General features: G+C 42.7%; 1 protein-coding gene across 2 annotated transcripts in view; it reads right to left on the minus strand.

The window, feature by feature from the left end:
* KCNH1 (potassium voltage-gated channel subfamily H member 1) overlaps window positions 1-15,387 on the minus strand; it is a 423,297-nt gene that overhangs the window by 373,395 nt on the left and 34,515 nt on the right. For both annotated transcript variants that reach the window (XM_027082909.1, XM_027082908.1), the window contains exons 3-4: window positions 15,014-15,120; window positions 3,160-3,288 (exon numbers count right to left, since the gene is read on the minus strand). In XM_027082909.1, coding sequence (XP_026938710.1) covers window positions 3,160-3,288; window positions 15,014-15,120 — 236 coding nt within the window. The remainder of the gene's footprint in view (window positions 1-3,159; window positions 3,289-15,013; window positions 15,121-15,387) is intronic.

The raw sequence follows: 15,387 nt of genomic DNA on the forward strand, positions 1-15,387 counted from the left end.
CACACACACACACACACACACACACACACACACACACACACACACACCGCAGAGCCGTTACCAAACAGCAAACCTAGCTTGCCTTGATCCCTTGCTCCATGCCACCTGTGGGCACTTTTTATCAGAGAGAAAGGGAAGTAGCCAAAAGATGAACAGGAAAGAGGAGATGAGGAAGTCAGGGGTCTGGATAATTCATGAAAAGGGTCATGAGAACTGACACACTAAATAAAAGAGGGGGTTCAGGGAGCATCCTCAGGGCCCATCACATGTGCTCGGAGCTCAGGGCCAAAGGGGAGTTACTTTGTGTCAGATGCTAAAATAGTTTATCGCCAATGATCCCATGTGTTCTCCCCTTTGTGTGTCGTTTATGGGAAGATGTTAGGCACCAACTGGCTTTCTGAGTCACCATTAGGATGCATTCACCCGACTCCCAAGCCCCAAAGTTAGGCACAACATGATGAGAGAAAACAAAGTCATTTTAAAGACAATCTGAGCACAGTTGACTTTAAAAAGTCTAATCTAGGGCTTCCCTGGTGGCGCAGTGGTTGAGAGTCCGCCTGCCGATGCAGGGGACACGGGTTCGTGCCCCGGTCCGGGAAGATCCCACATGCCGCGGAGCGGCTGGGCCCGTGAGCCATGGCCGCTGAGCCTGCGCGTCCAGAGCCTGTGCTCCGCAACGGGAGAGGCCACGACAGTGAGAGGCCGCGTACCGAAAAAAAAAAAAGAAAAAAGTCTAACCTAATGGTGGGAAAACATCTTGTATTGCTATGCCAAAAAGCAATTATCTAGGGATTTTCTGGGGTTTTCCATTATCCACCCTTCCATTCCCTCTCAAAAGTGAATTCTACACAAGCCTGGGTCAGCAACACTCTTAAGGCTCTTTATGCTAATTGAGGCACTGTACTGAAAGCCCGGCTGGACCTGCTGGACTCTCACAATGTGAGAACAACTCCAACTAGAAATGTCAAGTCAGGAGAATAATCCAGCCACATGGCAGTGGATTTTCCATCTAGATTGGACCCTTACAGCCAGAACTGCAGTTTAGAGACTTATAACGATAAAGGCCTGGAGAATTATCGTGCTCTTCCATCAGCAACAGACTAATATAAAATTTGACCTTGTCCTAAACAGACCACCAAATAGAAGTGGGTCAGGGGCACAGTGACATGACAAGTGGGAGGGTCTAAACATATCTGCCACAGCATTTGGAGCGAACAGGCTTATAAAGTCATGTCCTGGAAGAAATATTAAGCATGATCCACTACCAGCATTCCTATATTGAGGGCTAAAGAGTACGTACGTGTATGTGTGTGTGTGTGCGTGTGTGTTTTACTTTTTAGAAATCAAGTCATGTATTACTCCAATTTATTTCACTGACAAAGAATTAATATCTGGTCCCCTTGGCTAACAGGGAATAAGGGGTGTGTGTGTGTGTGTGTGTGTGTGTGTGCGCGCGCACGCACACATCCACCAAAACCCTTATCAGCAAGGGAAATACATCAGTGAGGCAGGAAAAATGAAACAGAGCATTTTATTCCTGGAAAATAAACCTCAGTGAGTCTCACTGCATCAATCTGATTTATCTCTTCTTTCAGATTTCATGAGAATGCCAGGCAGACACCTAGGTGGCATGCAGGGAGCATTCTCGGTTAACTCTGCCTTTCCTACTAAACAATCCCTCACGTCACCTGAAAATGTTCCAGTGGTGATGATAAGAAAACATTCTGACTCAATTACATCCCCTAGTTCACCTTTTTCAGAGAAAACTTGCAAAAATAACTGTGAAAATATCAGATTACCTTTAAAATGCTATTTATGAGTCTACTCAGTTAAAAAAGTAAACAGCCTTTCTAGATGGTAGCAAGATGACACTCATCATGAGTGAGCTTAGCGCTGTGTAAGAGCTACTGCACTGAGAAATCTTCAGGTCAGAAACTAGAACTCAGGGAATCACAAATCTGCAGGACAAAAGGAGACCGCCGGAGGGTGAGACAAGTTAAGAGACTTTATTTACACCTGCTCTGGTCTTGAACCCCAAAGGCAGGCTGTGATTGAGTTACTGAGCTATAGATAGCTTACAAAAGAAATAGGATGCACCGGTATACACAGCATTGGGCTCTGAACTCTATAAATATTAGCATCCAATGTGGTAGGATTTTAAATATCCTCAGAGGACACAGCCCCCAAGGGAGCAGCCACAGAATGGTTTTTATTTCTTGCCGTTTAACAATCACAATTTTGTCACCTCGAGGATAACATGCCCCAGTTTGACTCTCCCATGAACTCCACTTTTATCTCTCTGCTGCGTCTCAGAAAACTGCAAGGAGTAGCGTCCTCTGGTAGAGCCGGAAAATCGGCCGCAGAGCCAGGAAACACTGCAACGTGAAAGAGCTCCTGGCCGCTTGGTTACCTTCAGGGGGATGGAAAAGACTGCTGTGATACCTCCTAATCCCAAACCTCTGGGAATGACATCTTCTGTGCTTCCTGATGAGCTGGACCTCGTCGGGAGTACAGTTGTTCTAGGAATCCTGAGCCATCTCCTCTCCTAGGTCCCCAGTGTTATTTAAACAATACATGCCTGTGATATGGCTGAGGTGAGTGCTAATATCTGTGGTCCCAGAGCTGATTAAATGACCCATACGGGAATGTTACTGGCCTCATTAATGCCATGTTTCCAATGAATTAACCAGTCACAGACTTAACCAACCACAGAGGCAGAGATGTACTAAAATCTACTTTAACACTCTTAAAATGCTAGAACTCAGTCAAATCTAAAGAAGTTCATACAGAAATAAGATGAATGTGACCACGAACTGCCACATTTGGGTGACTGACATCTGTCATGTGAAAACCTGCAAAGATTCTGACAATACCAGAGGTGCCCAGGTACCTTCTTCTGTCTACTTGGAAAGGGTTAATCTACAAAGGTATGAAATTGAGTCAAATGCCTTCCTAACCAAAGCTTTTTTTTCTCACTTTCTTTTCCCTCAATACATTCCAGAACGATACAATGCTTTACCCAACACAAATTAAAGTTTAAATCTTGATCCTTGTGCAGACATTGCCTTGGCAACCTCAAATTCTCTGTAACGAGAGTCACACTATAGGCAAAAAAATTAAAAAGGCATAAAATTATTTGTACAAATCAGAATTACAAACCTTTACATGAATCATCCTCAATCGGCTGTTTGAAAGCTGTTATGTCACTGAAAGTGCAAAGAAATAAAACCACTTTATCCTGTTCATTTCGAATTGGAGCAATTTTCACAAAGAACCACACAGGTGTCCCTGAAAGAAATACCAAAAGGTTGGTCAGTAATTTGTATTCTCATTTGAGGAGCTATGGAAGTAAAGACTTGGGAATGAATAGGTACAAATATTAGTTCGTTTTTAGAATCGTTTCATTCCTTCAGGGACTGGGTTTTACAACATTAATTTGTCCTCTTGCTGGAATAAAAACTTTCATAGTAACTACTCAGTGGGGAGTTTTCTCCTGTTCAAATAATTTTGTAAGTGCAGATTTCTTAACCCTTGTAAAATGATTAGAAAATGGGTTGAAAATCCCTCCTGATCTAAGGTACAGAGACCTAAAGACTTACCTTAGACCATGTAGTGAACAAGTAAAGAGCAGGGGCCAGTTTGGGTATTGCCAGCCATGGCCGGCCGACCATGAAACTCAAATTTCCATTGCTAAAAGCTCCCAGTGCCAAAATTCAGCTTGGGAGTCCATCAGTTTGGCTCAATGGACCATGGGCTAGAAACTATGTTTCTAAACCTCTCTCCCCAGAATAAAAATCCCAAAGGTCCTATACAATGGCAAATAAGGACACACTGAGGAAGGAAAAGAATCACCACAATGATTCTCCTCGCAAAGGCTCCCCCAGAAAGGGAGTTTCCAGGTGGGTTTCAGCTGTGATTACTTAGTACTTTAGGAAGCTCAGTGAATGTTTCAACTTCCAATCCTTGCTCCTGAGCTAAACTGGGGGATAAATGAGCTCTTCCAAAGCACTGCCCTAAATCACAGAAGGAGAAGGTGGGCAGGGCTCATCTGACTGACTTCTCAGAGAGGTCACCCACTCAGGTATCTATGGAAAAATATCTGCACAAAGTCAGTCTCTGGCTTCCAAAAACAAAAAAAAGAAGGAAAAGAAACAGATGTTTTCTATCTGTTGAGGACACCACAGCAAGATCTATCAATCTCTTCTGTGATACAAAATTAAATGGGGCACAAAGCAATGGTATGTTCACCCCATCTTGTTCTTGTATCCCCGTTCCTAAAACAGCATCTGGCATATAAGAACTTAATAACTATTTGTTGAATTTTGCATAACCGGGATAATGCTTTACATACTATTTTATAACCATTTTCAAATTAAAATACAGTAAATATTTCCCCATGTTGTTAAGTATTAGAGAAGCTTCCTATGTACCAGGTGCTGTGCTCAGCGTTTTACATATTTTATTTTAGGAGATAGCAAGCAAACAACTCACTGAATATTGGAGATGGAAATAGATCCCCCAAAGGTCACCTGGGTCTCTCTGCCTGCAATCACATCAAACTCTATACTATACAACAAGGACAGAGAGACATCTCTGATTAACATTAGGATTAACCAATTTTACTTAACAATTACAAGATTATATATCTGACTATACCACTTATTCATATGTAAGTATGAATAACCCCACAATGTACAGTCAAACAGGCAGCAAACGGATGAGATAGGAATACGTTCTCCTTAAATCTTGGTTATCTATATATTCATCCAGTTAATTTTAAACCTCTATCCACTTCCCCTTCCCTTTTTAGCTGCTGGTTTCTGGGTACTCTTAGAAGACAAATACATGATAGTGTCACCCTAAGAAAAATGTGTTTTGAAAGGAAAATCCACCTTACAAAAATCAGGGGAATTCCCTGGTGGTCCAGTGGTTAGGACTCTGCACTTTCACTGCCGAGGCCCTGAGTTTGATCCCTGGTCGGGGAACTAAAATCCCACAACCTGACTGACACGGCCAAAAAAAAAAAAAAAAATCACACATAGTGTTCCAAAATCAAAAAGAATATGGTCTCTGAGTTATCCACTGTTTTTGGAAGGTCTGTGTTACTACTCCTCCCAGTATCCTCCTCAGAACCTGCAGTGGGTTTTAAACCACTTTCAATTAAGCAACAGAAAACTCAAAAGAAAGCATCACACCAATCGAGCCCACATACCCACAGCTCTCAGTTGTATCCTAGCTGGTAAGACAAAAGGAGGAAAAAAAAATCTTTTCTTTTTGCTCTAAAGAAAACTAAGCAATATTCTCTCAGCTGGGTAAACAAGAAAGCACTCCAAATTTACCAAACTAGTAATAAATCAGAAGAGAGGCCCCGCATGTTGTCTCACACCAGGAGCCTCGTCTTGCTGCAATCCCCAGAACCATCGCCTTCACAGCTGCCGCCTATGGGCCATCCCCTGTGTTGTACCAGCTGGGCCTGATATCTATGAACTTGTTCCATTTGGGACTGTGCCACCTAATCTTTATGACTACTAGGACTGATGACACTAACCCACATCTCCCAGATCACAAGAGCTACTGTATTTGTCATATCAGGAGGCCTTTTTCATTTTACCATAGTTCAAGCTCCCTGTGAACTTTCCTCCATTTCAACAGGTCAATCTGTTTAAAGTTATGTGCCTCTCTCCACCACACTGTGCCCATTGCTTCCTTCCAGAAATGTTCCCTGACTAAATGCATGCTACTCTTATCATTCCGTTTCAATATCTAAATATGTTTCTTGTGCCAAAAATTCATACAGTCAGTATGTATTACTTTAAGAGTTCCTCGCCGGCTGATCACTTGGGCTTGTTGAGGGTAGGAACCTCTTTTCTCCTACTGGTGTTTCCTCATGGAGGGACATCTTTCAGTGTAACACTCCAGGCCTTTTTCCCTGGGTTGGCAATTTGGGGGACAAGAATTGGACATGTGTAGCCTGGCCACTTCTCCTCCTCTGCTTAGAGATTAGTGTGCAATCCGCTCTACTTCCCCATTCTATAAATGTTAGGGGAGAAGTCAAAGGGCAGGGGGGATGGCTGGTAGGAGGAGGAGGTTCTCCGGTGTTACCTGGGTTGGGTGGGTAAGTCTGATTCTAGGATTCACTTTTAGAAACTCACCTGCCCACAGATATAAACTACATTTTCTAGGATCTGCTTTACTAGTCATAAAGGTGGTATTTTAACCTCCATTTGCATGATTCCTGTATCTCTCCCAATTGTTTCTGACCACAGGCAGGAAAAGAAAGTGCTATGTATTGGGCCCCCTCAAAGCTTAACAGTTGAAGACTATTTCTGTAAATAACTCATAATGCACTCCAAGGGCAGGAGAACTGATCTACTTCCTCTGTCTGATGGTCCTGCACCCCTATTCCAATGGCATCCAATGCAGTGCTACCCATGGGGCGTCACATAGGCCATTACGATGCTCAACACCAGGAAGCACCGGACTGCAGTGGTGAAAGTCAACAAGCTCTAGGAATGCTTGCTGAGCTTCAAAGAAATAAATCCTACTTCCAGTGTCTTCACAGTTACTCAGACCTGCCTCTCTCCCAAATTGTCACACCCAAACAATCTAGGAATGAAGAATGGGTTTAAATTTTCATTTCTGAAATTCTTCCCCAAAAGACTATGAGTTCCTCTTAGATAGCACAGACCAGTCATTTCAACCTTTCGCTTTTTTAGAGCGAAGCGTTTTTAACTAATGAAACAATACTCAAAGTCTCAGTACATGAAACAGTTCCTTCAAGCAAACATGAACCATTCATAGCCCAGAGCCCCACCCACCCAATTTCCCTTACACCCCTCTGGATGCACCCAGGGATATCCAGGAACCCTTTGGCTCCATTCAAATAAAGACCTGCCCGGGCGCAGACGCCCGAGCAGTTGGCCTCCGGGGACCTCTCCTACAGCCCAGATTCTGCAGCAGCATCCATTCCATCAGGATAAAAGAGAGACAATGAATGCACAAATATTCACACACACACACACACACACACACACACACACACACACAAAATCAGGAAGAGGTTAAAATTCTGGGAAAAACCAAGAAAAGCAAGTACTTAATGCCCTGTTTCTGCAGAAAAGAACAAAGGGTCCATGATAAGTTTTCTATTAAAGGCAGATCAATACACAAATCCAGGAGAAACACATCCTACTGATGGCAAAGGCTGCAGCTCTCTCCTGGATGAGGATGCCCAGTAGAAGGGGAGTTCCAGGTCAGGCTCCTCCTTCTGGTCACTCTGTGATGGTCATCCCTTACGTAGCTCCCTTGGGTTATGCAGTAATGAACCTGACAACCTAACCTGGCTATAGGGTTTCTCAACCACAACAGTCAGATAACAAAACAGCAAGGCTCAGGTGTATGAGAGAATTTTTGGCCTCCTTCCCTGGACCTCCTCCCAGGTACTCTCTAGAGCCAGGCATCCAGGCCACGTTTGACAGCAACAGAATTGACCAAGCCACTGTGATTGGCTCTTGAGAAGGGTTGCATGTGCTGGGCCATTCCGATGGGTCCAGAAACTAGACTAGAGAATGGCAGTCGGCCCCAGGAAACACACCAATAGGATTTGAGTCAACTTTATTGAGACAAATGACAAGTGTAGACAGGATGAGAGAGCATGAGGGGGTAAGTAGTGACCACTGGCCATTAGAACATCTGATTCAGAATCCCAAGCCCTGCGTTTGAGCCCTATCTCTTCATTTATTTTATGTCTTGGCCACGCCACTTTAACTTCTCTCAGAACCAGTTTCCTTATTTGTAAAATGGGAATAATAGACCTACTTTAGACTAAGTTAAAATGTACGATGATACACAGATATTTAAAACTCTCACTTTCCATTCTTCCTTCCTTTTAAATTCTTTACCTATAAGGTTAAAATGTTCAGTCTCACCTCAAAGAGGTGTTCGTATGACTTTAAAAGAGAATGTATCTTAAGGTGTTTAATGAAACTCCAAAGCTGCCTCCACCTGTTCATAAGGAAAAGGGCCAGTCTCAACCATAACAAGGGAAAAGGTAGAAAATTCAATGCTTAAGCCTCCATGTAATTTAAATTTGACTGAAGGGCAAAAAACAAAACCTCAATAAATGGAGAGAGTTACACTGTTTGTAGATTAAAAGAATCAATTCTGTAAGATGTCAAACCTCCCTTTTTAATATATAAATTGAATGCAATTTCAATCAGAATCTCAATTGTTCCTTTTTTCATTTGTTTTTCTCAGAGCTTGATGAATTGACATTCAATTCAAATAGAAAAGTAAAGGTAGAAGAACAGCCAAGAAATTTTTGAAGAGAAAACGTATGACAGGGACTACCTACTATAGTAACTAGGAGCCATTGGCAATGACCCTAAAACAAGCAATAACGAAGACAATAATATCATTTACTGAGTGCTTCCAGCGGGGCCAAACCCTGACACATCACAGTTTACCTTTCACAACAACTCTGTGAAGTGGAATTGCTACTGTGACATTATCCCCAATTTAAATATGGACAACCCAAGTGGGAAAGCATTTTAACCAAACTCATGTAGCTAATAAGTTACACAAGGAAAAAGAGGAGAGACACAAACCCATGAAATGTGTGAGAACTTAGCATGTGTAAAAAGAGCATTTCAAACTGGAAAGAAAGAGCTGGATGATAATAAAGAGTGCTATGAAAGTAACAGAAGGAAAAATGGAAGAATACTTTTATTATTTAGGTAAGGAGAAGGGCTTCCTAAGTATTATATAAAGGTCAGAACCATAAAGGAAAAGACTGACAAACAATTTTTACTTCTATATGGTATTTTAAAAGTCTTTAATTAAAGAGAAAAATTTTAATAGGCAAAACGTTTTCACTATGTGTGTGATTTAGGGTCAATATCCCTCACATATAAGCAGCTTCTAGTACCGAAAAAGTAAAAGACAATCTATTGGTAAAATAGGCAAAAGACGACTGTTTCCTATTAGATTTGTCTTCACAACAGATTGTCACTCTTCAAAGGCAGAGTCGGTTTCTTATATGTGGATCTCTTTGGCTCAAACCCACAGGCCTGCAGTAGGTAATCAATAAGGACTTAGCCGGCAGCTTCTCTTGCTCTAAGCTGCCTTTCCCTGGGCTTCTCTGCTGGAGAAGCTGATCCACAGCTCCCAAACCAGGGTCCCCAGCCACACCATGAATTGTGGAGTCAGTCAGATGCTGGGGGGTGTTATCCAGAGGGTGAACTGATTTCACTAAGGGCTGATACTTCTTAACTTTCTTGTTCGAAAAATGGAAAAACTAATTGGCCAGCCCAAAAGTGACCACCTAAATATTTGCTGAATGAGTTCATGAATGATGACTGTCATTGATATGAGAAAATGATCCAGCATACTGAGAATGAGTTAAGTCACAATACAAAATATATAGCAATTCCAAAATGCCCAGGTTTACTGGTCAGACTGGCCAATAGATAGAAAGAAACGTTTCAAATAAGCCAGTCTCCAAGATAGGTAATAGTATTACACACACTCATTCCAAAACACACCATGAAGCCTTCTGCTAATTACTTCCAACTCCCCAAAAGGTAAAATAAACATGAATGCCTATCACTAGCGGATCCTTTCTACAAAGTTATCCTTGTAAATACTAAAGAATGGGAGGGGGGAGAATCAAAACAATTTATTAAGAGTTTATAAAGAAAATCACAAGAATTAAATAGAACATATGGGCAAAGAATCTGAACAATTAACATAAAAAAGTAATTTTAAATGGATATTAAATAGGAAAAATACTTCACTCTCACTAGCATTAAAAATACTCATTAAACAAAAAAATGTAAGTATAGGCAATCTGTTCGGTGCTAGAGCAATTCAATGAGTCAGACGCTCACAGTCTGCAAGTGAACTTGGAAATGCATTCAATTCTGGAACACAATTTGGCAAAATGTCTCAGGAACCTTGGTTCACATTCTTTAACACAGTAATTTTCAACTTCTAGGAAATATTTCAGAATGTCAACTAATATCTTTGCATGAAGATCTTCACCTCAACATTATATTTAATCAAGAAAATGTACAGCCTCATAAATATCCAACAATAAAGGAAATGCTAATAAAATTCCTTCTAAATTATATTTATGGGGAATTTTAATGATAAGGATATTTTTATGATAAAAAAATTAAATAAATGTACAATTTCAAATTGCATACATGTCAAAGTCTCAACTATGTAACATATGCAAGACAAAACACCAAAATGTTAATAGGATGGTAGTATTTCTCCAAGTCTTTGAGTCTTTAGGGTGATTGATTTTCTTCTTTAAGCCTTCATACGTGTTCTCCATAGTAAAAATGCATTCATTTAAAAATCAGAGAAAAAAGAAAAAAACTTTCCTTTAAATGATGACATTTCACATTTTAAAATCTCAAATGGGGTGACATTTCCCCCACGGGACTCCATACTGCTTTAAAATGCTGGAAGTTTCAATCTATTGAACTACAAATTGTGAAAGTAGCAGCAAACCTGCCTCCTCCTCTCTCTCCTCCCATCCATCTCTGTTCAGTCTGCTCCTCCTGGGCCAGCCGGTCAGCACAAGGCTTGCTCCTTGGCTCCGAAGCCCTCACGGTGAATCACATACTCTTGGGTCACTCATCTGTTTCTTGGTAACTGTCAAGTTCCTTTCAAAGTCACTCAGCAAACATGGGCTGAGCGCCTCCTCTGGGCTGGGCTGTGTGCTAGACACTTGCCAGTCAGTGGGCTCCACTGGCAAGTCCCTAGGCTCAGCCTCCTCCCATTTCCCCTGACACCTCTCCTTCTCAGCTGCCTCTTCCCCACCGCTCCCCCAGCAGGCCACAATCATCTTGCCGCCGCGGTGATTCCTAACGGGTCTCCCACCTCTGGTCTCCTACGATGCATTCCATCTCCACTCTCTAATGGAGTCATCTTTCTGAAATGAAAATCTTACTATTACACACTTAACCCTGCTTAAAACCGCTCAACGCCTCTCACGCCACCCTCTGTCCCCAACACCTCTGCTCTTAAGACAAATTCTAAACTCTTTAACGTGGCTGCATGATCGGCCCTTCTCAACCTCTCCAGCTACACTGGTGACCCATGCATTTACAGATTTATTTAATTACTCCATGAGTTCAGGTGGAACACCTTCTGGGTCAGGCACTGTGCTGGGTGCAGGGGATCCAGCCGGGTAGAGACACACCCTGTAGGCATGGAAGTCAGCCTTCACTGCAGCTGCTTTCTGTCCTTGCTACTCAGAGTGTGATTCTTGGACCAGTGGCATTAACATCACCTGGAGCAGAATCTTGGGCCCTTCTGCAGACCTACCGAATACAAGTATATACTTTTTTTGATTTGCAGGTGATGTTATATATCCTGTCAAAGTCTGAGGAGCCCTGCTTTGCGTTTCTTCAAATGTCAGCGCTGCTCTCCCCTATTGCCCTCTCCACGTGCCCTTCATCAGCCTGGGATACTCTTTGCCCTTCTCTCTGCCTAACTCCCCACTATCCTTCAGTTTCTGCATGAATTTCCTGCCTGCTAGGAAGACTTCCTTCCCTGACCTCCTAAGTTAGGGTGAAGGGACACCCCCCATGTGATGTCACCATCGAAACACTTACAGCTCTATACTGTGATGTGGCCCCCGACCCCTGCAAACACTGTGGGAGCAGAGGCTGGGTCTGTCTTTTCGTAACCGCGTTCCTAGGAGCAAGCCTAGTGTCTGACAGAGTATGGTCAGACCTCACTCTATTGCGCTTCACAGACACCACATTTATTTTTTAACAAGTTGAAGGTCTGTAGCAGCCCTGCATTGAGCAAGTCTATTGGCACCATTTTTCCAACAGCATTTGTTCACTTCATGTCTCTGTGTCACATTTTGGTAATTCTCACAATATTTCAAACCCTCTACAGCAAAAAGATTACAAGTCACTGAAGGCTCATATGATGATTAGCAAAAAATTAATTAAGGCATACACATTGTTTTCTTTATAGACATAATGCTACTGCACACTTAATAGACAGTTATGTTTACAGTATACCACTACAACAACTTTTACATGCACTGGAAAAACAAAAAATTTGTGGAACCGAACCTACAATATCTCTGAGGTATGCCTGTAGTTGGTCAGTAAAAAGCCATTAACAAAAACATAGAATTTGGTGCAACTGTAAAATACCCAGGCTTAAAAAATAATTTGAAGTTTCTAAATTCTTCCTCAGGTGAGGGTAGATTTGGAGGAGTTGGGGACAGTGAACAGGTTCCTAGGAAGAAACCAACACTATCTGCATCCATGTCTGCTTCATGTTTTATGTACAGGCTTAGCCTTGGACGAAACCCCTGCCAGCCCACTGGACATCCTTGTGTAAATTAGAAAGAGAAGTTCCTCCCTCAGCACAGATGCAATTCTAGGCCAGGGTGCACTGAGGACCTAGCAAGCAAACTGGTTTCTGGTTGCCCCCATGCAGGGTAGAGCCTGCACCACCATATGTGGTGGCCCTGCCTTGTGCCCCGACTAAAACCAACCCCGTCTGGAAAGAACAGCCATGGAGCAAGCACTGGAAACCAGCTCCTGGCTCTGCATGGCCTCGGGTGAGGAATTTACCTTGTTATACAATGGAGATACATAACGTCAGCCATGACTATTTCACAGGGCTCTCTCAACATTTTTAAATAGAGTGGCGTCATACCTTCCACAGAGTGTATTTTCTAAAATCAAAGGGTAGGGTAGAAGTTGCATATGACCACAATTGCTCTTGAGAATGCCTTCACATCACCCATGAAGTAGAGTCCATGCCCAGGCTGACATGCCACTCTGGAGACTGGCATGCGTCTCTCTCAATAAGCCCACCACAACCTCCAGGGAGGGAAGAGATGCTGATTCTTTGGTAAAAACATCAGTTGAACTGACTGGCTTCCATGCCTAGGCCACGTCTACCTAACGTACAGAACCGGAAGTACCAGAATCACCCTCAGTGCGATGAGATACTCACAATACGAGGCCTTCAGCCCCCGAGGCAGCTGAGGGAACAGTAGATTCCCCCCTGCCATCTCATACTCACTCTGGGGTACATGCCCACTGAAGAGAATAGCAAGTGGAATCACTAATTCAGTTTTAATTATGTTTCCCTCTCTCTTCCTTTTATGCCCACCATGTAGAGTTGACTTTGAGCAAGTTAAATGCATAGTCTAATGAAGCTTGAAAACTCTGAAGCAAAGTATAAACGCAAGGCATTATCTTTGTGATGCGCCTACCTGATTAGTAGTCTGTGATGTGGGGAAATCCACACTGTTCAGGACACAAAGCTACCAGTGTGGGAAACCTTTAACTCACTCCCTTAGCTCTGGGCACACGGGCAGACCCCTCCCCTCCCATGCAAAGGCACTGCTGGCGTGCTCCTGGGAACAGCTGTTGCTTTGAGTTATGTCTCCCGTAGAGGAAGGGCTGGCACGGAGCAAGTCACAGTCTTTCACCTCATTCCTCTCAGGCCTATTTGGCAAAATGTCTCAGGGTAGGAACTAGGGTAGGTCTCGAGGTAGGAACTAGACCTACTGGCTGAGGAGGTGAAATGGTACAAGGCAGCAACTCTAGTGTGAAAGTGCAGGACCAACCCTCTCAGAGTTGCTGATGCCCAAAGCTAATCTCTCAGCTCAGCGTCTGCACTGGCCACCAAGCAAAGAGTCCTCTCGGTTGCCTGCACCAACACTCCAGACTGAAAAAAAGTCCCAGCTCCTTCCAGATAAAAGCCACATGTGCCCACTGCTTTCCAGAGCAAAACATATCATCCTGAATGCCACCAAAATAAACACTTATCCTAACGTGCCACCTGGGCCATTCTGGAAATGTTCTAGTGAACCAATGACCTACTTAGTTCAATCCTACATATAAAGAACAGGATTTCTTACAACCAAATAGTGTTTTGAAAAACCAAGCACTCGGTCTTCCCTGGTAGCGCAGTGGGTAAGAATCTGCCTGCCAATGCAAGGGACATGGGTTCGAGCCCTGGTCCAGGAAGATCCCACATGCCGTGGAGCAACTAAGCCTGTGTGCCACAACTACTGAGCCTGCGCTCTAGAGCCGCGAGCCACTACTGCTGAAACCCGCGTGCCACAGCTACTGAAGCCTGCATGCCTAGAGCCCATGCTCTGCAACAAGAGAAGCCAGAGAAGCCCTTGCACCGCAACAAAGAGTAGCCCCCACTCGATGCAACTAGAGAAAAGCCCGTGCACAGCAACGAAGACCCAACACAGCCAAAAATTAAAAAATAATAAAAATTAAATTAAATTTAAAAAATAAAGCACTCTTCAACACCTCTGCAGCCCTGCTACGGCTATGTTTCCATACAGCCCACTTTCCATACTTCCAATACAGTTAATCTCCATTCAACAGGAAATTGCTAAGAGAAAGCAAGTTCTATACTTGTGTATAGCTATTGACCTAGATTCTTCATTACTATACTTGTGGAAGTTATTATACACAAAACAAATACCAATTAACAATACATTTTGACTAACAGTGATTATTAATTTGATTAATACTGTCTCTGACAGAAAACTGGGGTCACCAGGGAAACAAAATTTTATTTAGAAACTCTTAATTGGGCATCTACTGGTGTTACCCGCTGTGCTAAGTGCTATAGGGAGATAGATACAAATGTGAACTGGACAGAGATTCTAACCCACCTCCTCCCTCCCTACCTAAGAAGCCTTAAAGTCTACAAGTGCGTTAGGCCAACAACTCAACATAAGGAAACCAATAGGAAAAACACTAACTCTGGGCAGAAAAGAGATCAAGAAGTCTTAATTGGTTAGTGACAAGTACAAATGCTCATGTGAAGAACTGTAACTCATCAATCCATACCATTTACCCCAACATACACACTGGCTTCAAGGAACAACATTTAGCTGATGGGAGAAAAGAAAACCTAAGACAGCAACAGAGAAAGAGGAGATATTTTACTCTTCCAAGCACATCAAGGTATGGTTCAGAATGGTCTGAATACTCACTGTTCTTCTTGTACATCAAAATTTCAAAGGAATTCATCTCATAGTTCTCAAATGTCTGCCGCACCTTTTCAATGGTGTCTTTATCAGTCAGCTCCCCGTACATAAAACTGCAAAGCAACCAAACAGCCCAAGTTAGATGAACAAGTATTTATTATTCTACAAGCATCTGTTTTTACCTGCTCTATACCCAGCACTGTGCTATGCACTGTGGAACACACACACACACACACACACACACACACACAATGAAAACATTTGTTCAATCAAAAACGATTTACTGATTGAGCTGGAATCAAGACTCCATCCCTGTCCCCCCAAAACTGACAGTCGAATGAGATACACTAGAAAACAGTAGATCAGAAAACAGTAGATTA

The sequence above is a fragment of the Aethalodelphis obliquidens genome, unplaced genomic scaffold (assembly GCF_003676395.1).
Source record: "Aethalodelphis obliquidens isolate GAN/ISIS:26980383/991018 unplaced genomic scaffold, ASM367639v1 scaffold48, whole genome shotgun sequence".
Taxonomy (NCBI): domain Eukaryota; kingdom Metazoa; phylum Chordata; class Mammalia; order Artiodactyla; family Delphinidae; genus Aethalodelphis; species Aethalodelphis obliquidens.